Source organism: Necator americanus, chromosome V (assembly GCF_031761385.1).
Source record: "Necator americanus strain Aroian chromosome V, whole genome shotgun sequence".
Classification (NCBI taxonomy): Eukaryota; Metazoa; Nematoda; class Chromadorea; order Rhabditida; family Ancylostomatidae; genus Necator; species Necator americanus.
In genome coordinates, this window is record NC_087375.1 from 1183712 (window position 1) to 1207113 (window position 23402).

Below are 23402 nucleotides of genomic sequence, written 5' to 3' on the forward strand. Positions count from 1 at the left end.
CAGAAGAACATTCAGGCGAAGTACGACGGTTATTGGCATTTCCACCGCAAGATCCAAGATACTCAAAAGCCAAACAGGAAAATGTAGATAAGTAAATTTTAAATAATAAGAATATCACTTATTTTAAATAATAGGTGATATTCTAATAGCAAAACAATGGTCTACAAATCCTCCCTCCACCTTAAATTGAGATCCCGACAAGAGGATGGTGAGCCCCCGGCAATGGTGAGAGCTGCAGATAGGAAGGTATGAACAATGATTGTCATTTTAAAGGCGGAGTTTGAGGAGAGGAGGGATAATAGCCAGAAAAGCCTAGACACAATATTGAATATTTCCGCAAACGTTGCCTTTATCCGAACGTTGCATGTCCATACGCCTGTTACTAGACTCTAGACTGGTTTTCCTGAATGACAGCGGTTTCAGCTTCAGCCCCCTATAAATTTTTATTTGACAATGGCTCCTAAAAGTGAATAGTATGTAGTTGCAGATCCGATTGCACAAACGCTATATCTTCTGGAATTTTTTTCTTTTGAATTCGAAAATCCATTTTAACATTATCGTGCCAGGTGTACTCCATTATAACAGACACCATTCTCATTAAAATTTCTCATTTCTTTCTCATTTCTACTGATCATATCCTTGATTTAATGTGCTTAATTTAATACTACAACCATTTTTCATTTTTTTTAACGTTAACACATTTTTCTTAACGAGCTAAGAGCATTTACACACCGAATGGGACCCTCCGGAAATCCATGTCATGCCCTGCCCATGTAAACTGCTCCTAAGAATCCTTGATATTCCACGCTCTACACATTCTGTCGCGCATGTCTTTATTTTCTGACCAATATAAGACAAACATTGACGGATACGAAGTGACACGTATACGTACGTAATCAGATATGCTCTACCCCCCTCAGCAGAATACTGCTTTCCTCTGTTCGTTGATTGAGAGGGTTATTTCTTTCAGAGGAAAATATTCCGGAAATGTACGAAAAGAACGTGCTGTTACACGAATATTTCTGGAAAATAAATCTTAAATATTTCTGGAAAATATAAAAAATCCTCATTCATCAAGAAGCCTAAATGTGGTGTCCTATAGAAGTGAAATCGAACCAGAGCCTAAATGAGACGTAATTCACCTTCGTCATTAGTGAATCCATAAGAGAAAAGTCCACTTGGTACCTTCTCCCTCACACTTAAACCTAAACCTCACCCGTGAAATGCTCACGAAAAAAATCCTTTTATTTACTCTCAGAGAAAAAAAACACAAAACGACTTTTTCACTTCAAGTGTGGCGAGCGGGAAGGGAGTGGGTGTGTACTTGCTAATTTATCTTCTTAAATACTTTCGTGCAGTACCCCAATCGAAAATTGAGAACTTACAAAAAAAAAAGAAAACGAAAACTTTCCTCTCACAGCTTTATTGATTTTGATATTTGTACTTAGCTTCATTCGAAAATATGAGTTCAAAATAATATCATTTTACTATTTTGTTTCCTAAGTTCTCTGTTAATGCTGTCTTCAGTTTTGAAAGTGTAACTCAGTTCGAGACAATCGATTCTCTAATTTAAAACATCCCATTTTACAACATTATGGTGTTTTTTGGGCGGGTGTAGTGTAGCGGTTAGAGGTTCCGCTGCCTGCACGATCGATCGGAGGTTGGAATCCGCCCCAGTGCTCACCAAGCCTTTCATCCCTCCGGGGTCGATAAATTGGTACCCGAGACCTGTCTGGAAGGATAAAAACACTGACTTGACACAACGGCTGGCCACCGCAAGTCATTCTATAGGCCAGTTACGCGGTCGTGAACCTCAAACGATTCTGAATTGAAGGGAACTTGGGGGCGAATCCCAAGCGGATTGATTAACGCCAGGCGCTTTATCCATTATCCTAGATGGTGCTTTATAGTCCCGGCTTGGAACTTTTCGTGAAAATAAAAATACTTATCGTACTTCGAGATGAAATTTTTCGCTCGATCTCGAACTCGATGATAATTTTTGGAGCAATTTCCTATTTCTAAAGGGTCTTGCTTAAAATAGCTAGGCTGTCAAAACAACTTCCAAGGAATTCAAATTGTTTACAAAATTCGTAATCTCCGGCATTGCCCAATTAATTGCTCTGATGCATAGCAACTGTAATAAGAAGTAGTGGACGAGAAAAATTTATAGCAATCTGAAATTAGCTTGTAGATTGAAGAAATATACTTGATCTTGGGTCAGTTTTCATTTTACTTTGCTTTTTAAGAAAAAAAATGAGATTTATAAAGATAGATAGAAAAAAGAAAGGAATTGTGATGTTTTAGCAGGTCTTTGAACTGCATGGAGCCTTTTTTTTCTCTACATAAGATTTTTTTTTTAAATTTGAAAATGTTCAATTGCAATCTATTTTTGTTTTTGAAAAAAAACTGTAAAAGAACAATTTTTGATCTTTACATTGGAGGTTTCATTCTTGAACTAACACTGAATACGCCATAGTTATCATTCCACGTTTCATACTGTAATTGAATCCGTTCTACACTACATTGTTCAACGTAATCCAGTTTCGAACTCCCGTGTATTTCACCGGTCCCGTTCCGACCATGGATCAACTTCCACGAACGTGCTCATATGCATATGAGTTAGGAAGGTTGCTTTAAGGATTCACACCATAAGTCATCTAAAATTTTAGATTTTGAAGGTTAAAGAAGGTTGCTTTAAGGAAATTGAAGGTTAAAGAAGGTTGCTTCAAGGATTCGCCACTATGAGCCATTTAAAATTTAGCGAAGAAGCGAACCAATAAGCTTTAAAAGTAGTGTTGGCGAAATTGGCGACTTTGGGATCTCACCACGAACAGGAACAGGGAAAAGTAAGGGTGTAGTTCACGAATATGAACGTGACCACGCTCAATTCTCATTCGTAATCCAGAGAAATGGGCACGAAACAGATCTATAGTGCATATGCGTGTATGTATCCCTCTTGCGCTTCGTGTTCTACGCACTTTTTCGAGTTTCCGAAAATGTAGCGCAACCTTCTAACTAAAACAAAATCTACGACGAACTAAGTGCAATTTTCATTCACTGGACTCGGCCCGGCTAATTTTTTGCAACATGAAGAAGTATCCTATAGAACATCTATGGATATACCACCTTAATTTATTAATTAATTACCTTAATTTATAACATCTTAATTTCGCCATTCTACAAGAATATCATCATTGACTCAGGGTAGAGGGGTGTTCGACAGGGTGATATAATCTCGAAAAATATTCACGTCCACCCTCGAGAATGCAATGCGAAAGAGTTGGAATGGGACGATTCGCACATGCTATATTATTATTCGAAACTGGCAATTCGTATTTATTGTCGATGTGAGCATGAATGGGTGAACAAAGCCGTAGTTTTCCGGATCGAAGATGATTTTAAGCACTTCGATACTCGAATTGTTCAAGTGGGTTCACTGTTTAAGACCTCCTCTCCAGCTGTCTTGAAACAGTGTGCAATTTACCCTCAAATCTTGAATACCCTAAAATTATGGTAATTCCTTGGTAAGGCTACGGCTAAGGAGCTGAAATGTATGAGTTGGGCGTTATACACGATATATATAATGACCAACTCATTCCTCTTTTCTCGTTGCTGGATTTTTTATTGTTTATTTGTATTCATTCCTTGCCTCTTACTCTGGGCACGCCTTTGAGCGTAATAAATAAATAAATAAATAAATAAATAAATAAATATACTAATACGATATGATATGGATATGCATGTTGCAAGATGGATGCACCCAATAATCCTTAAACATTTGAACAATTGGACATTTCACTGTTTTCTTTGATGTGAACGTCAGGAACACATCGCGTTATGCGTTATTTGAATTGGCTTTAAGGAAAGAAAGTGTAAAATCAGTGCCAATCCTATGGCCCAAAAATCGATGAAAACGACCAAATCGAAGAAAATATGCTGCCTGTTCATGCTGATGCTTGGATTTTCCAGCAAATGGAGGATGACCAAGATCGAGAGTGCTAGTTTTTTTGTCATAACCGTGACATATGTGCATATGAATTCCATTAGGAACGTTATGTTTTGAACCGCATATTATCGCACATTTCATTTCTGGTCTATGGATTACAGTCGTGCCTCAGTACCAGTAAGGAAATGAAAAAACCAGTGTGCTTTTTTTTCTAAGGAATAAATTCGTCCCAACAACCTTAAAAAACCTTAAAAGGGAATTGGCATCCTTGACAAAATCCAAGCAGAAATTCAAAAGAAAAAAAACCACAGATCACCAACGCATTTTCGCTACCCATATTGTGAACATTCAGTTTTCTTATTACTTATTTATTTATTTTTTATTTTATTTCTTCTTTATTTCTTTCTTATTTCTTACCTTATTTCTTCGAATTTTTCGGAATTTTTCCTCGCACAGAAAGTCCCCACTTTTTCGCGTCATTCATCACATTTCTGTGTCTGTCTCTCCATCTTTATGGGAACACAAATCTTCGAGAATCCTATTAGTGAAATCCCGAACAAATTTATGAGTTCTCTCGCGAAACTATGACGTAGTTTAAAGAGTTTGTTCGCTGTAAAAATGTAGCATCTAATAAATGATGTTCTATTCGTAGAGCATTCATTATTTTTGGTGTAACAACGGAAATGGGGGACCTGCAGCTACGCGTTAGGAGCTGCGCCATGTCCTCACATTCGCACCTCATCATTCTCCGATGGCCTCTTGGTGCTTAAACTCAATACTCAATTAACCCCTCTTTCTTCCATATGCTCGACGTCAATGAACTGCCCTGAATGTGTTTGAATGTCAATTAAATCCAGGCAACAGACACCTGCCGATTGTGAGCAAAAATGAAGAATGAAAAGTTATGAATTTATGAGTATTCCATACTATTTCTTGATGTTTCACGTAAAAAAATCATAAAATTTGAGAAATAAGTCGTTGATATGAAGGAATATCTCCAAATGGTAAAGTCAGTACGACTACAAACGTCAAATTTCTTTCCTGCACCTCATTCCTGGAGTTTGTGAACTACATCTACCAGATAAGATTAGATTCCTAGGCTGAGAATAAGCAAATGGTAAAGAAAGTAGAGATCTGTGGATGTTAGCTTCCAGTTCCCGAATGTTATATCCACAGTTATGTAAAGAAAGACAGGCATGAAGGAGGAAAAGTTGGCAGGAGAAAGAGCCAGGAAGACATATGGATTGTATCTGTTAGAACCCTAAAAATAATAAAATAGATGACATTTGGTCCCAGTTAACGTATAAATCATTATGGTTCACATCTAAATTGAGCTATTGATCTTTTTTTCTTCTCGTGTCCTCTCCCTTATTGAGGATTACCGAGGATTCACATGCTGCAAACCACTTTGCAGGTTTTCCACCACGATCTCTGTGTACGTTTCTGGGAATATGGGAGATGCTATTCGATTTTCTGAACGAAAATCGATTTATTTTTAAAAGAATGCTCTCTGAATTCTCTTAAACTAATGCTTTTTTTTGGAAAAAATTCTACAAAGTATCCAAGCAACCCACACACACACACGCACGCATTGCACCCACATCTCCTACAGACCTCAGTGCATCGGTCCGTAGCTAATTTGTGAATTTTACAAATACCTTCCTATTCAACATCTATTCTAAATTAAGGTAAAGTTATCCTTTATGAAACTGCTGGAAGATTGGCAATCAAGGATCAGTTTCAAACGAACGAAACAAACAGAGACAATAAAAACACAAACAAAAAATTATTATTCGACAAAAAAAAACTCACATAGTAGGCATTTTGGCACCGGTTTAGCGCAATAATAGTATGAACTAAGAAGTTAACGTAAAGATGATTCAGATACACTGATATCACCGAACTTCTGAAGCGATTCCCTGGCGTGGTTAAGCAATTAAAATCGAGGGGGGTATGAATAACAGCGCTACGATGGCGTGCTGCCAACTCGCTGCTGCCCGAGCCACGCCCCACCCCCCGTCGCATCCGAAACTTCGACTCGGCGCTTCCTCGAATTGAAATCAGCAATTTTGTATGCTGAACGGAAGCGAAGGGGATTCGGGGATTTGTCGTTGCTGAGTTTGCTGGTCAGGGTGGTGGTTTTACTCTGAGAACTACATTGTGCTACCTAAGGTTTATCTGGATAACTATCTGGTAAGGATAGAAACATTACATCAATCAGAAGTGATTCAAGGAAAGTTCGATTTTCCTTGAATCTTAGCATAGAGATTGCAACTTGTCGATAGTCAAATTTAAGTAACTGACAAAATTGTAAACAAGCTTTTTTGCGGCTAACGTATCGGCGTTATCGCCTTCGTCTGGAGAGTCTGGATGGTTAGATTACAACAATCTTCTATAAAACACTTCTTTCATGGCGGTTTGATGACATTCGAACGAATAAAAACTAGCTGCTTTAGAATTTACTTTAAAAAGGGGCAATGTTACATTAGAAATGCTTTTAGAATTAGAAAGAAAAGCATACATACTTCCCCTTATGCGCTTTCTTGGAGTGTACACTCTTGGATGTCATCTATAGGCATCCCACGAATCTGAGGCGGTAAGGATTTTCAAGTGGAGTATTCGTATAAGGGATCGTAAATTATGTAGGGATGGGTGATTCCGTCCATTTCTTCCTAATTGCCGTAAAAAGCGGCCCGCCCTACGGGCGTTCTGGCGCGCTATTTTCCACAAGGAGTTCGATTGGAGCGCGCCAGCCTTGTGCACGCGCCGTCTTTTCCGTGCCGTTTTTTACGGGAATTAGGAAGAAATGGGCGGAATCACCCCCTCCCCTCCCTCTCTATAATCTACTATCCCGTATATGAATACTCCACCTGAAATCCGTACCACCTCAGATTGATTGAGACCTCAGGGTGATGCCTTTAGGCTTCATTTTTTCTTTCTGCAGTAGTGAATTCTGTTCGCTGACCAGTAACACGGTTTTTTTTTACTAGGAGGTTTTTTTGCAAACAGGACGGGTGGAGTGATGCTTTCTTATAGCTCTCTATGTTGGCGTTTCAGGTCGTCCTACCCCAGTTGTGGAATGGTTCAATAATAACGGGGAGTTGATAACGAGCTCCGAGAAATATAAGGTAAGTAGATTTTCCGCTGTTCGCTATTTTTTGTCGTTCTCAGAACGCATGCACACCTTTTCAAGGTCGAAAGCGCTGCTCTGAACACCGTGCTCACCGTTAGGAACATTAGCGTGATAGACAGAGGAGAATACAAGTTGAGGATCAAAAATCGCTGCGGAGAGGACAATTTTTCGATTTCCATCCAGGTATTATAGATCAGATCTCTTTGCTGTCTCCATTTGCACTACAGTATGTTTCGTTTCGGAAACAAGTGGGAGTGTGCAATTGTTACGGTTGTAAATACATATGCACTTCTCCTATAATCCCCTCTACAAACAATGTCCTCTAATCTTTCAGACACTTGTTTTCCCGGCAAATCCCTATGTATCTGTCACAATTTACTTTAGAGAATTAGAGAAAATGTACAGAAAACTCACGGTTCCATTGTTTTCGATCCCTGAAAAGTAAAATTTGTTAGGAATGTCGTCGTCTGGTTCAGAATAAGAGTATAGTTATGAACAAATGACAAATGACAGAAACGAATTGCCGTCAACTAATCAATTAAAAGATTTACCGTAGGGATTACCATTCTCCGTTCTCTTCTGCTATTTCTCTGTCAATTAAGCAATCAAATGAATCGCAATGTCAACTGAAACAGTCGAACAGTTTCGTAAAATAGTGCACATTTATTCGTTTGAGTCGTAGAAATAAAGGAACGCTTAGCGGAATAACGAAATAGTACGGTGGAGAAGCATTAATCCATATAGATATGGATTAATGTACGCAGAATTCAAAACTCCTACTAGGGAACGACTTATTTATGAGAGTACTGTTCAGCTGAGGTGCTACAGTAGATGAAAAGCTGACGAGACCGAAATGATTATATTAAAATTATATCAAAATATATGATAATATAATGATATAATGATATAATAAATAAATAAATGACATAATAAATATATGATGATGATTATATTAAAATTATTAACAAAAATGATTATTAAAAAAAGATTATAAAAAAATTAGAAATGAAGAATTAAATTAAGCGGATCCCTCAAATTCTGAAACATGTAATTCTACAAATGTTGAAAGAATTATGCACTGACGTAGAGTTCACAGAATAAACGTGAAATAATTGAAAATACAATAATGGATCGTAAGAAAATAAAAAGACGGGGATGGCTGACTGCTTTGCAAACCTTTTAATCAGTGGACTTTACTTGGCGGCAATTTTCTTCCCATTCACACCCTATAATTCCATAAATCTCGATAGTAAACTGAATCTCAATTTGAATATTTCATTTTTTTTTTCTCATTCACCTACAGTTGGTTTTTACCTCTTGAAAATGGCAGAATTGTTAGGAATTTTCTACGACTTAGTGACATTAAACATCACAAAAGTATAAAATCCATATTAAATAATATAGGAGGAATAATAACAAATAATACGAGGAATAAATATAAAATGAATATAAAATGAATAATATAATTAACGAGGAATAGTAATAAATAATACGAGGAATAAATATAAAATGAATATAAAATGAATACTAAATAATTCAGGAGAAATACGGGATGCTTAATAAGAGTAATAGGTGTAGAGTATAATATAATGTATGAAGTATGAGAATAAGGTGTTTAAGAAGAAAAAGTGCAGCAATGCCTTAACCTTAAGAACTCGTGAATTTCGCGTGGACAACGTGTAGGTAGGAGATATATTCCATGGTAAGCGTCTCTCGGAAGGAACTTCCCCAGGGACTTAAACCAGACGACTTGTTTCCTCCAAGTGGTGACAATTGCATCACACATACACACACACACGCCATCAAAAGAACTAACACATTTTTAAGTCAGCGCACTACGGTACTAAAGAGGTTTTTTTTTTCTTTTTTTTTTTGTTCACCCTCAGCTCTTAGCTTGATCATTATTTTGTGATGTGATAAAATAAAAATGAAAAATAATGATCAAACTAAGAGCTGAGGGTGAACAAAAAAAAACCTCGTTAGTACCATAGTAAGCTTACTAACCTTACTAATTTTATCTCCTTTATTTAAGTAGCATTTTTGAGTTTTTTTCAAGGCGGAAAATAGTGAAATTTGGTTAGTTTTGTGCGAAATACGATGTGGTGCTCAAATAAACTGCAACCTCCCCCTTCAATGTCCAGTTGATTATTTGACGGTTAAAGTAAGATTAGGTTCTAGAAATGGGAACTTAAGCTACTTGTTCAAATTGTTAGCTCTTGTCGAACTAAATTATTGTTTCAATTATTTTAACGGCTATTTTTTAAAATTCTTTCTTCCTCGATAGTCTTTTCTTTGGGGACAAGAGGAAGAAAAGGAACGGGACTAGCTAGAAAAATCTCAATAGTTATCACTACCAAAAAAACTGGAGTATTTTTTTATAGTAAAAACTAACTCAAATTGTAATGTTAATGTTATGTTAATGTTCGCTATTTTGTGAGCTTTTTTCTAGCTCTTTCTAGTGAGGAGCCAAGCAAAAATGTGATACAAACACCGAATCAACATCTACAACATCAATTTTGGCATTTTTCAAAGATATTTCATATATTTCAAGAGATATACTCTTTATCCAAGATATATATTTTTTTCGAAGAGGAAACAAGCTGGCCTTCCAGCTTTTACATTGGAGTAACAGAATTTTTCCAGTAACTATGTATATTTCTCTAACACATGCATGTAATAAACAATATTTCTAGGAAAAGGAATACTGAAAAAAAAAGACTTCTGTCAGAAGAACTCTTGTGCTTACTGCTTAATGTTTTGATTGCTCAATGACTATCAATTCAGATTCTACATGTAGTCAAACCTTATTGAGTAGGAATTTTTGTTTTTGTGCTGAGAAGCCCGTATTTTTCGTTCGTACTAGTGTCACCTATTTCCCACCGGTTTAAGGTTCCGGAAATAAGTTCCGGAAATCCTGAACTATTTAGGTTGTTCTTTAGTTGATCTCCAGTTTTTTTTTTTCGAATAAAAGCATGTCACTTTTGCAAAAACACAATACAAAGAAATGTATGTATTCACTCCAACTTCGAAAAACAATCCAATTCCACGATTAGAAAATTTTAATACAACTTTCATGGGAACCTTTCTTATCTCGCCTATTCTAGCTCCTCAATAAAATCATATCCGCTGTCATTTTTCTAAATTAAATCACGTTCTCCGGCAAAATCCTTAAGAAATGTTCAAATTTTATCATTTTTGCGGTCTAAGAACGATTTCAATAAGTGAAACAGACGAATAACTGTAAATGAGTGTTGGAAAATCCACTGTGTGATTTATTTCATCTCATTTTTATTTTTATTCAAAAATTTCCTTTTCAACAAAAATTGACATACATCTGAAAATCATGAAGTAGTAAAGATAAGTGAAATAGGTCAATCTTCACCGCACTGAAGTGTTTTAGACAACAGATCGTCCTGGACCTCCATCGAAGCCATCCGTACAAGATCAGAACGTGGACTCAGTCCGGCTTCTTTGGTCGGCTCCAACGCAGGATGGTGGCTCTCCGATACGTTTCTACACTGTGGAGATGTGCAAAGTGGGTGATTCGTAGCGATTTTCATGCATATTTGCTTCATTCCTACCACTAACCGAAGTATTTTTGCCAATTGTTTGTCTTGTTTACCACGACGCTACATTCAATGAGGTGTATTCTCAGCCATAGATAGTTCTTTGCCTGAAATACACCGAAATTAGTTGGTATTGTTGAACTGTTGTAGGTTTCCGAACAATTATGGATAAAGAAGGAAACCACCAAACAACCATTCATTACTGTTTTTAATTTGACGCCAGAAGAAACGTACAAATTCCGGGTAAGAGCTGACAACGCTTTCGGACAATCCGATCCATCGGAGGAATCGGAGCCCATCTACGTCAAGGTGAATTCAGGATTGGAATCTTTTTTTTTAATTTCCAATTTTGTCAAATCCTAGAAATGAAAGAGTCTTAATCCCACCCTGTCGAGTTTATGCGCTTTTTGAAATTACTAAATCGTCCCTGCTTTACTGTTCGCGTGACTTATCCCTGCTTATTCTCATTCTACTCTTTTCTCGTTTCTGGATTTTCTATTGTTTATTTGTATTCATTTCTTGCCTCTTACTCTGGGCACGTAGTAAAGAGCGTAATAAATAAATAAATAAATAAAAATGCTTACACCCTAACGACACTTTACATTTCTACATTGCAAATTAAGTTGGCCGTTGATCTAATGTTTCGTTCTTGGAAGCAAAATCCATCGTATTCTGGAATGGAATAGAATAAGCCTTCTAAAAGAAATTGTCCCAATTTTTACGCGTCGTTTTTACAATCAATTCTCTTTTTTCACTATTTTAGAACTTACAGAACACTATTATCTTTTTTTTTTCTGGGATAAAATGTATACCTTTCACTTCGCGAGAACAAATTTTCCCCCCGGGATGCTTTTCATCAAGTCTGCTTTCGTCAACAACAAAAAAAAAACCCGTTGGGTGTGCATAACCTCTTAGCATCGTCAAAAATAAATCCATAAAAAAACCAGGAGAACTTTTCTTCAGGATGATTAAATAAACGAGTTTTCTAAGACTATTTTTTTTTTCTTTAGGATGTATCGAGAGCGGTGGAGGAACCGAAGAAAAGAGTAATGGAGGAAGAAGAGCCAGAGACAATCGATTACGATAAACTTGACGCTAAAGTCGATCACTCGGATCACAAAATTATTGACATAAACCATCTACCAAATGATCTACAAGCAAAGGTTTGTGGATTTGAATGTCGGGGCAGTGGCGGTAGTGCTTTTAGCCGTTTGGGGGCCATGGATATGATGTTGGTTCCTCGGTGGAACTACTACTGCTTCTGAAATCTCGCCTCAGTCATTTTCCGAAGAAATTGAATTTGCGAACAAATCGTTTTCCTGGTGTAAGGGAAACCGGGTTTTTTGAAAAACTCCGTACCCACATTCTTATTCTTTTAACTTTTTATAATAAATCCGAAGATGAGTCCTCAATTCCATGTTTATTTTTATAGGTCAAAAAAGTTCCCGTTTCCTTTGATCAATATATTGCGCGCCATGGGTGGTTCAAAACTGCTCGCTCAATCGTAAGGAATCCCATCTGATTATTTTGATACTTCGGATCCCAATGGAAATTCAATCCATTTCAGTCCTTAATGAAAAACCCATTAGGCTGTCTTTGTTGGAATCCTTGCCATTTCGGATAGCAACATTATGGAACTCAGAAATACTTCTTTTTAGCGAATCCTCCTTCATTTTTATTCTATTCTGATCACTATCCGAATTGTTCTTTCTTAAAATGTATTGATCAACCAATACATCGGGTTGGTTCTGGAACCAGAATTAGCTCTATGGTACACCTTGATCAATTTGACTACCGTTGATCTTCGAATCGATTGATCTGATCGAGCGGGCCCCGGTAATTCTTCCATTACTCCCGTGCCAGAGTTGCCCAGTGGTTCCTCTGTTCGCGTGGGGTATGGTTACTCGGAATAAATGGAGGCCTCCAATGTTTTTGCTCCGCCATCTGAGGTTTTCACTTAGGTTCACCTTGACTCCTTCATTTTTATTCTATTCTTATCATTTCTTTCTCTTCTCCTTCATTTTCATTCTATTCTGATCATTCTTTAGCATAACTGTTCCAACATCAATTTATGCTGATGTAATCACTGTTTCCTACTGTTGCCTACGAAAATCCTGCAAATCTCCTGAACTTTTCTTCCTCAACACTTTGTACACTTAATTCGATTTGAACACACACATGTAAGTGGTGTTTTCCAGAAAGAAAGTACGTAACAAATTGTGTTTCAGTACATAATTTGCGAGGAACTGGGACAAGGAGCCTATGGGACCGTTCATCGAGCTGTCGAGAAGGCTACCGGGAAAACATGGGCAGCTAAAATGATACAGGTAATTGCCAAAATGCTTTGTGTCGTCTGATCTCTGGATTAGAAAGACTTCAGCATAACTGTTCCAACATCAATTAATTTTTTGTGCAGTAATGTCTGACTTCTCTGTCTATTCCAGAACTTTCACAAAAATTCTTTATTAGGTACGTCCTGGCGTTAAACGAGACGACGTGATCCACGAGATTTTGGTGATGAATGAGCTGAATCATGACAAACTGTTACATTTGCACGAAGCGTTCGACCTCGGCAACGAGATGTGTCTCATTGAAGAATTGTAAGTTTTCGTAATTCATACCAATTATAAATCCTATTTAGTATAAGTTAGATTTTTATCCGTAGTGTCTCCGGAGGCGAGCTTTTCGAGAAAATCATGGAAGACGACTCTTTAATGAGTGAGGAAGAGGTTCGAGACTATATGCATCAGATATTGTTAGGAGTCCAGCATATGCACAAAAACCAAATCGTTCATCTTGATTTGAAGGTATTTTTGCACTATATTTTTCAAAAACCGTTCGATCCCATTACAGACTTCAATTCAGCCTGAAAATATCCTGCTCAAGTCGAAGAAGTCAACTGATGTGAAGATCATTGATTTTGGTCTTGCTCGGAAGTTGGATCCGAAAAAGTCAGTTAAGCTACTTTTTGGAACACCAGAATTCTGCGCTCCGGAAGTGGTTAACTATCAACCGGTTGGTCTTTGCACAGACATGTGGACGCTTGGAGTGATCACCTACGTTCTGTAAGTAGTTGGTCTTCTTATTTATTTACTTCTAATGAAATGCTACCGCTGATTCAGACTCTCTGGACTATCACCTTTCCTCGGAGACTCGGATGAGGAAACACTAGCTAATGTTTCGGCTGCTGATTGGGACTTCGATGATCCGTCATGGGATGACGTTTCTGATGTGGCAAAGGTGTGCAACTATTAGATAAGGTCACATTCCTAAAGGGATCACCCCACAAATCTGGAGTTAGGAAGAAATGAGCGAATTTCAGGTGGAATATTCGTATACAGGATCCTAGGTTGCAGAAACGGATGGAATCCCGCTCATTTCTTCCTAATTGCCGTAGAAAACGGCCCGGAAGATACGGCTTCGAGCGTCCCGGCGCACTATTTTCTTCAAGGAGTTTGACTGGACCGCGCCAGCCTTGTGCGGCACCGCATCTTCCGAGCCGTTTTTTACGGTACTTAGGAAGAAATGGACGGAATCATCCCCCCTCTCCGATAATCTACGATCCCGTATACGAATACTCCACCTGAAATCCGTATCACCACCTCAGATTCGTGGGGTGATGCCTTTAAACATTCAAATCTGGCCACCAGGTGCTATACTACTCCAATCGATAGTTTTTTGATCTTTGGCAAAAAAAACGGCAGTGATGGTATATTTCAAATCGATATCATCATTCCAGCAGTATGTAGACACAGACAGTCATTAAATCCCCAATCCTAAAATGAGTTTTTTAATTAAAGGTCTAATTTTGATTCGGTTACATGGGTGTTCTTTGTGAGTACACTTAGAAGAAATATTTTCCTATTACATTCTTCCAAATGTTGCATTGTTTCTTTTACATTCAATTTTTTGTTATCATGATCTTTTTGTTTTTGAAGTTATAGTTTTGACTTACGCATTCATGAGGGAGCGAATACATTACAAAAACTTTTTTTTTTCTCTTTTTTGAATGCTCAGATAAGACCGTTATTACGTTTTAATTTTCCATTTACTTTTTATCAAAAAAAATAATAGTAGTAAACAATATTAGTAACAAATAATTATAATAAAAATAAGCCAAAATTAACAACATCTTACCCTTACGGTGAGGACCAAGAAGTTTATTTTAGAATGAACAAAATTTTTATTCTTCCTTATACCATGTGAAGTGCAAGTATTTTATCGATTATTTCGTTTGGTTTTAAATCACATTTGCATTGAACTGTATCATTTCAAGGACTTTATTTGTCGACTCATGGTGAAGGATAAACGACGACGTATGTCTGTGCAGGAGGCACTTCGCCATCCTTGGATAACTGTGGGTTTTATGTAGGAACAGATTTGAAAAGTTTCAAAAATAATCACAGATCCAAAGACGAAAAAAGAAGATATCTTCGGACAATGAGGTTAAGCATATGGAATGTATACATTAAAAGCATCAGCCCACGAATCTGCAGTCAGCGGCATCAGCGGCGCGTGCACAAGGCTGGCGCGCTCCAATCGAACTCCTTGACCTTGAAAATAGCGCGCCGGAACGCCCGAAGCCATATCTTCCGGGCCGTTTTTTACGGCAATTAGGAAGAAATGGACGGAATCACCCTCCTCTCCATAATTTACGATCCCGTATACGAATACTCTACTTGAAACCCGTACCACTCCAGATTCGTGGGGGATGCCTTTAACCAGAAATTTCGATTCACTCAAACTCACAATGTACAATGCTCATCAATGGCACATTGAAGGACATGAAAAAAAAAACTGAAAAAAATTAAAAAATGTAACTGCTAACTAATGATACGACAAAAGCGGATTTTTCAAACCAAAGAAAAATTAAAGTTATGAACTTTGCAAACACACACACACACACACACACACGCACATCAGTATCTTCTTCTTAAACAGGTTATTACATTACAAATCCAAACAAATAACCCATCGATGATTTTCAGGGTCCTTTGCTGTCTGCATTCAATGATTTATCCGAATACATCAAGGTGGTGACAACTTACGGACCACAAAGTTTCTCAGTAAAGTCTTACGGCAAGAAACAATTTCAGAAAACGCAACCCTTCCCGGCTGGTCGTGGTCCATTGCCAACTCGTCAGAAGAAGAATTTCCTTGCGCTTAAACGTTGGTCTGACGATCTGCTACCGATTGGTCGCCTTGCAAAAAGAGGAGCCATATTTAGAAGACTCACGATGGATGGCGTATTCGAGAGGAACATTAGTTTCGGTGCGATAGTTGTTTTACTCCAACAACTTCTCTTTGAAATCCTAACGCTTTTGAGAATAAAATAAAAGAAAATACTTCCGGAAAAGGCATGTTTGTGCGTCGATTTTAAGATAGTTGAGAAGTATCAACGTTTCAGCGGGTCCTCTGCTCACTCCCTTCTTATTGAATCCTAACTAGCCACAAATTTTAGAATACTTACGAACACATCTTTTATTTTATTCTCCAAACAATACTCCGTAGTAATTCAATTTTTCTTATATGGAATTCTTTAGGAGCATTTTTATTGTATAGCCTAACGTTTTTAGAAACAGAATGTGCTCCATCGGTGAAAAAGCAGCTGGAGGATATAGTCGCTAACCTTGACGATTTGATAGCGACGCTATCCTGTGATATTGGAGGAGTCCCAGAGCCGCATATCGCTTGGCTTAAGGACGATAAGGAGTTGTTGGTTCCATCAGCCAAGTACGAAGCGCGATTCACAAATGGTTTGGCGGAGCTGACTGTGAAGAATATTGTGGAATCTGATGAGGGCAGATACAGTTGTCGGGCAACCAACGATCTTGGATCTATAACTACGAAAGCCACATTAACTGTTGCCACGAGGAAAGCTGGTTCATCACCTGCTAAATTGGAGAGGAGAAAAAATACAGAGGTAAACTTTTTCTCTTCTTCTCAGAAAAATCATATTTTTGATGTAAACATTGGGTTGAGGAGTGATTCATTGGTTTTTTTTCTCAAAACTAATTAAGAGCAAAGAAAAACTGCAACAGATAGACTTTCTTCCATTGTTTGAAAGATTTGATTCGTATATCGTTTTTCCGCAAATTTTTTGCCTTTTTTTTTCTACAAACCTTGTCTAATAGATCTAAAAAGAGCAAAGAATGCCCAAATTCCCCTGCTTTGTCCGTTCGACATTTCAGTTTAATATCAGAATAGATTTAGTTAGAAAATATTTCCTTGTAGACTGAAAAAGTCGTTAAATAATTCATTCATCATCATCATCAAGTGTAGTCAGGTCAAAACGACATGAAGCACGGACGTTTGCGCAAGCGGCTGCGCTCGAAGCGGAGCGGTGGAGCGTAGCGGTTGGGATCGTGTAAGAATCCTCGTTGTCGCTGCGGCTGAACCACCTCTGCGGCTCGCTATGGTCCCACCCCGATTCCAACCGTTGTCTGCACCGCACCGCTTCCGAGCGCGGCTGCTTACGCAACGGTCCGTGCTTCATGTCGTTTTGACCCAACTATAAATCACACATCTACTTGCTGAGTGCATCCAAACAAAGCCTTTGAGTCTTTAGCGGGGACTCTTTTTAACCCTTGGCTCTTTTTTAAAAATGGATGTTGACTTAAAATTCTACTATTTAGTGTGTTAGTCTGTTCTAGAAGTAGTATCGACACATAATACCCAACAAAATGTTGCAGAGTAGCGTTCTCGATGGCAGCACGGTCGGATCCGCTCCTCCCTTCTTCCACCTCCACTTAGCTGACTGCACAGCTAAAATCTGTGAGCAGAAAATCCTTTGCGTCACTAACACTACTCTACCGGAACCGGAAGTCGAATGGTATCACAATGGAGAGTTGATCCGAAGAAGCGACTTCAGGTATCTACAAAAACACGACAAAGGACGATTTGTACTAACAATACTCAGTGTGACCAAAGACGATGAAGGTATGCTTGGACCTCACTTGGATTCTGATCAGCAAAAATTGTCCTCCTTGACGTTGAAGGAGAATGGAGAGCTGTTGGTAAAAATGCTTATGGAAATTGCGAGAGTTCCTGCAACCTCACCGTCGAAATCCCTGATAACTTCGTGGCCCCATCCTTCGACCAACCGCTTTTGGACATCCGTTCCGAGGAAGGTGATATGATGAATTTCGCCGTTAGAGTCACGGCTAACCCTGCTCCACTGATAATTTGGTAGGAAGTACCAGTACACATCTATCATGTATTTGTTTGTTGAGCAAGTTTTTTTTTCTCAGGTATCTTGATGATGTCGAGATCCATCACTCAAAACACCACCGCATTCAATTTGATTTGGAAAAGCGGGAGTATACCCTGACCGTTATGAGCTGTACCATAAGAGACAGTGGAGAGTACAGGTAAAGATCTCTGACGTCACGGAACCTCATCAGTTAACAAGTAGTTAAAAGTAATTCGAAACAGGTGTGTCTCTAAAAACGTTGTTGGTGAAGCGGAATGCTCGTGCCATGTCCGTATCGGATATCAAAAAACGGGTCATCCAAGGAAAGTTGATAGACTGAAGGCGCCGAAATTTCACATGCCATTGCCAAATCCTCGACAAGTTAGTTATTCTTCCTCTGAGGAGTTGCTCATTCTTCTAGGGAGGTTTTTTTTTCATGTCAAGAAATGTGTAGTTTTTAAGATTCCTGAAGGGGCTGAAATGATTCTCACTTGTGTGGTAACAGGCGTTCCTCAACCAAACATCACGTGGTTCAAAGATGGTGAGAGGTGAGAGGTTCCTTGTTTGCTGGAAGTACTTTTACATATACGTTTAGAGTGCTCCTCTCTGAGATGAAAAAAAATAAAGAACAAGGAAAAATAAATGAAATAAAGGTTTTCAAAGAGGAGGAAAATTATGAAAGCGAGATACGTTCTAAGCTCACATAATTTAGGAACGTAACCAAAGTTTTTGACGTTTAACGGGTCGTTAACTACAGAGATCACATCATCTTTCTTAGAATGTGAAATTTGTAGACTATACAACCAACGAAAACGAAATCTCCACGAAATTTTTAGGATTTTCGGTATCCCAAAAAGTGAGGGTGCGAACTGTTGCGAATGTTTTCAATATGATAGAACTTTGAAATGTTATACTATCATCGATAGTACACTAACCATCATGAAGTCCAGTTGCTTAATAAATGGAAATAAATCAAATTCTTATAAGAAAAATCAATGGCAAAAACAATGATTTGATATCCAGGAATGTAATAAATACTATCTACTAATGATAGAAAATAGAAGAGAAGAAACATCAGCTATTGCATCCTTCGGTACAGTTATGGTTATTTTTCTACTATCTAACAGGCAGATATAGAACTTCATTACATTAAAGACAGCATATCACAAAATTGGCAATGTCGTTGTCTTGATTGAACAATATAGAGTTGAGGACAAAAGGGTTACGGGTATGGTGTGGCGGTCAGAGGTTCTGCTTCCTGCACGATCGATCGGAGGTTCGAATCCGCCCTAGTGCTCACCAAGTCTTTCATCCCTCAGGGGCCTCCAGGGTAGATCGTAAACCTCAAACGATTCTGAATTGAAGTGAACATGGGGACGTATCCCGAGCGGAATGATTAGCGCCAGAGACTTTATCCTTTATCCTTTAAGAGTTCAGGATTACGAATTACGAGTATGTGCGCGATCACAAACAATTCTCCCTAAGTGTCCTGAAAAGCAGCGCCTTAGTTCTTAGGAGGTACATCAGAACACTCTACCTTTGCACTTCGATCTGATTCGCTCCGATTTCTTCAACAGCCTACTCATTTGTTTCACCTGAATAGGCTGCTGAGGAGGATCGCACTGATTTTCGGCTGGTCGGTCGTTAACGAGGCGTGTGACGGTGACGCGGTCAACGTACCTCGTAGGAGCTAAGGCGATTCTCATGCCGTTTTTCAGGACGATTAAGGGGAATTGGATGTGGCCACGCTAATACTCGTACTCTGCAATCGGAACTCCATAGTATTCCAATAAAATTCCAGCATCGTCAATTTCAATGTTTTCTTTGATTATACTGTTTCATTAGCTGTTGTACTTCTGTTTAAACGATGACACATTTTTAACTTTTCACATGTTACTGTTTGTGAATCTAATGCGCACACAAAATTAACTTAGCATCAAACTTCACTCACTGTACGGCTCTACTAAAGAAAACAATTATTGAAACTTCACTCAGTTTAGACTAATTGGTAAAGATGTGAAGTGCGAAAATGGCGTCTGCACTTTGACACTCTCAAAAGCTTCAATCCGTGATGCTGGGACCTACGTATGCGAAGCAGAAAATATCCACGGCTCGGCAAGATCGCACAGCATCGTGGAAGTCACACGTGAGTATATGTATGTATTTTTCGTCTCCGCTCAGATAATCAGTGCATGTTGCTTAAGCTCCTCCTGAAAAAGAACATTTTGCTCCGAAGTTCATTGAACTTCTTGCTAATCGATCCGTTTTCGAGAACGAGGAAATAGTTCTGGAATGTTCCGTTACTGGAAAGCCAACTCCGACCATTACATGGTAACTACATTCACTTCGTTGCCTTTATGAAACCCCAGTATAAATGAATTCCAGTTCTAATTCAGTGAGTATGGTTAGATTTAGACTTAGTGTGATTTTTTAGGTACAAAGATGGATTGAAATTGATGTTCGAAAACCGAATGCTGCACTACACCGATCGAAAAGGAATCACTCGTTTGAATATAATGAAAGCTACACCTCGAGATTCCGGAGAATATACCTGTGAAGCTGCTAACCCCCTTGGAAAAGACTTCACACACAGTCATGTGCATGTGAATGGTCCGAGTAAGGAAATGTTTCTGAGTTCTTCCACGAAATAGAGCAATATAAAAATTGGGTGGAAAGATATTTTAAAGTATTGAATAGAGGAGAATGTTAGCATCATGTGTGCACCTACGATTTATTTCATCCGGGAATTTCCTTTCTGCACTTCTCGAATTAATTCTCGGATAAAATTTATCTTTCGTCCTGTGATCCACCTTCTCGCATCAACTACTTGCACCCACTGTAACATTTCGGTTTTGAAGATTAAAATTTGTGTGAAGTGGTGTTTGATGTGTCTGTTTGTTCGATTACCACTCCACGAAAAAAAAAATAACTTCACCCTTGAGGATAACAACTATATAGAGAGCAAAGAGAGTAAAGAGCCAAATATATGGATTATAAATTACTTAATAGAAATGGTATCCACAAAAAAGTGAACGAAGCAGAAAAATCCATGCACTGCGAGTTCCGTGTTCCTACCTTTTCCAAACTGTCGCTATAGTACAGATCCTATATTCACCTTAGGAAGTCAAATATTTATTCACTTCGAAGGTGGTTCCACTTTTGATGCAAAACTACCAATACACTGAAATCAGTCTCTAGACTAGGATCGCTCAATGCTTCTTTTCAAAATTCATCTAATCAGATTGTTCCCGAAATTTGCGGAACTTCTTTTCACAATTTCCCAGTAAGCATCGTCGATAGTCATTTGAACACCAAACATGTTGTGTAGGATATAAATGCAATATGTAATGTAAGCGATTTATTCGTCTCCCATCCTGAATTTTTACACCTCAGCATTAAATATTTAAACGCGAATACGTAAACACGATGTAAGATCAAATATGCTTCATTCTCCCTTTAAAAGGGAGACGTGCAACAGAGCAAAATTTCGATTTGATCTTTTTCCAATCCAAATTTTCCCAGCAGGAATGAGGTAGTACTGTTGCTTCTTGCTTCTTTTTTTTTTTTTTGGTTACTCCTTATTTTTCGATGCGTACTCGATGAGTAGTTTTCGAGTGGGTCCCCATGGAATGTTCAGATACGGTTCCGTTAAGACTTTATGACTTTTAGGTGTAATACCATTTCGAGGCACACCATCAACTTCACGGTGTCCAAGTCGAAGTGCCAGCCCATCACCGGCTTATGCGTTGAATGAACTTCGCCCTCCTATTATAACTCGGCCGCTAGAGGGAGCCACGGTGACAATAGGTGAGAGGGTGCTTGTTTTCTTTTACATCTAACTGATACGCAGGAGCAGGACGAAAGTAATACCTCCGTTACTGCAATGAGAGAAATTCCAGGAGGTCGTGAATTACTCGAACTTGAAGTTAATGCTAACCCGACGCCGACTGTTGAGTGGTATCACGACGGAAAACTCGTCGCACAAAGCAGAACACTTCGAACTTACTTTGATGGAAGAGTCGCCTTACTTAAAATATATCGAGCTCAAAAGGATCATGCAGGATCTTATGTTTGCAAGGTAGCTTCCATTATTAGTTCAGAGTATCTGTCAAAAAAACATCCCATAGGAAATAGTTATTCTAAAAATGTATGGTTATCCTCAAGAAATTGTAGGTCTTCAACAAACTTGGAGCTGTTGAATCAAGCGCACAATTGACAGTTGAAAAGGAGTTCTCTCAACATGTTCCAAATATGCCTGTATTTGTTCGTAAACTCGAAGATATCACTATTGAGAAGGTATTTATTGATCTAAAAATTAACTCTATCTAAAAACTAAATCAGCATAGAAAATCAAAAACACTCTCCTTTAGAGCAGAAAATGCCCTTTCAAGTATCTCCTTAAATAAAGCTAAACTATTTTTTTTCTGTGAGCGAATTTAATCTTGAAAAGTCATTATTTATTCACCAATCTAATGGGATTTTAGATAGTTGCTTCATGAAACGCGCTATCCAACTACGAGTCATGTTCCAGATCGGTCAATCCGCATCTCTGAGTTGTCGAGTATGCGGAGATCCACCACCGGTCCTCTGCTGGCTGCTGAATGGCCGAGCCATACACAATGACTCGAGATACAATTGTCACCAAGGAACGAATGGTACAGCAAGTCTTCAGATCGTTGCCGTCACTGATCAACACTGTGGAACGTACACTGTGGTAGCATCTAACCAATTCGGTGACGCTCATTCCTCGGCCGTTCTTAAGCTGGAGCAGTTAAAAAACAATGTATGCTTTCACGGAACTACTCAATATAGTCGGGTCAAAACGACATGAAGCACGGACATCTGCGCAAGCGGCTGCGCTCGAAGCGGAGAGTGTAGCGGTTGGGATCGTGTAAGGATCCTCGCCGTCGCCAACCACCTCTGCAGTTCGCCATGCTCTCACCACGATTCCAAACGCTGTCTCCACCGCACCGCTTCCGAGCGCGGCCGCTTACGCAACGGTCCGTGCTTCATGTCGTTTTGACCCAACTATAGCTGCGTACGCACGTGCGAAATATTTCAAACGCATATTTCAGACACATATCACTCACTCGATTGACATGTGATACCTGCCAAGGGGAGCCTTTTTTATAAGCACTGGTGAGGAATTTTTCGCAACAGCAATGGTTTCTGAAAAAAAAACGGATTATTTGTTTTCTATGGTATCACTTTCAGATTTGTCGTCATTACTGTGTTCAATCCCGCTTAATGTGCACTGTACGAGCCATATCGAATGAACGAGTCTTCTTTCTGCTGAACAAATAACTACTTTCTTCGAAACTTACAACTTTTGCAAACGATTTGTATCTAATACTTAGAGGAAATGTTTAGAACTGTACAGTCGATGCTAAGCTTTCCCCATTTCGATCGTGCAAAAGTGTCGTGTTAAGCTGTGTACTGTATATTTTCGAATACGATTTGAAAGAAACATCACGATAGTTACAAGCAGATAGGAATTAAAATTTTTCATCAACCCACTTGTTTTATTCCAAACAGGGGGAATATCAATACAGTTAAAGAAATTCA

General features: G+C 38.6%; 1 protein-coding gene across 2 annotated transcripts; it reads left to right on the forward strand.

The window, feature by feature from the left end:
- Positions 1 to 827: 827 nt before the first annotated feature.
- On the forward strand, positions 828 to 23113 carry RB195_012624 (uncharacterized protein; the record flags this gene model as incomplete). Of its 2 annotated transcripts, XM_064202084.1 has the most annotated exons (30): positions 4787 to 4823; positions 7004 to 7074; positions 7140 to 7262; positions 10480 to 10614; positions 10796 to 10954; positions 11656 to 11808; positions 12874 to 12972; positions 13115 to 13245; positions 13311 to 13452; positions 13511 to 13710; positions 13768 to 13885; positions 14922 to 15002; positions 15634 to 15678; positions 15742 to 15916; positions 16222 to 16568; positions 17338 to 17584; positions 17644 to 17833; positions 17896 to 18015; positions 18080 to 18218; positions 18300 to 18385; positions 19838 to 19983; positions 20042 to 20168; positions 20272 to 20453; positions 21507 to 21644; positions 21737 to 21915; positions 22011 to 22133; positions 22369 to 22620; positions 22913 to 22938; positions 22972 to 22976; positions 23052 to 23113. In XM_064202084.1, the coding sequence occupies 30 exons, from the start codon at positions 4787 to 4789 to the stop codon at positions 23111 to 23113; spliced, it is 4038 nt and encodes a 1345-aa protein (XP_064057965.1). The 2 variants fall into 2 exon arrangements, with proteins under 2 accessions (XP_064057964.1, XP_064057965.1); XM_064202083.1 differs by lacking the exons at positions 4787 to 4823; positions 22972 to 22976; positions 23052 to 23113 and adding an exon at positions 828 to 888 and having other exon boundaries at positions 22913 to 22942.
- Between the last annotated feature and the right edge of the window lie 289 nt (positions 23114 to 23402).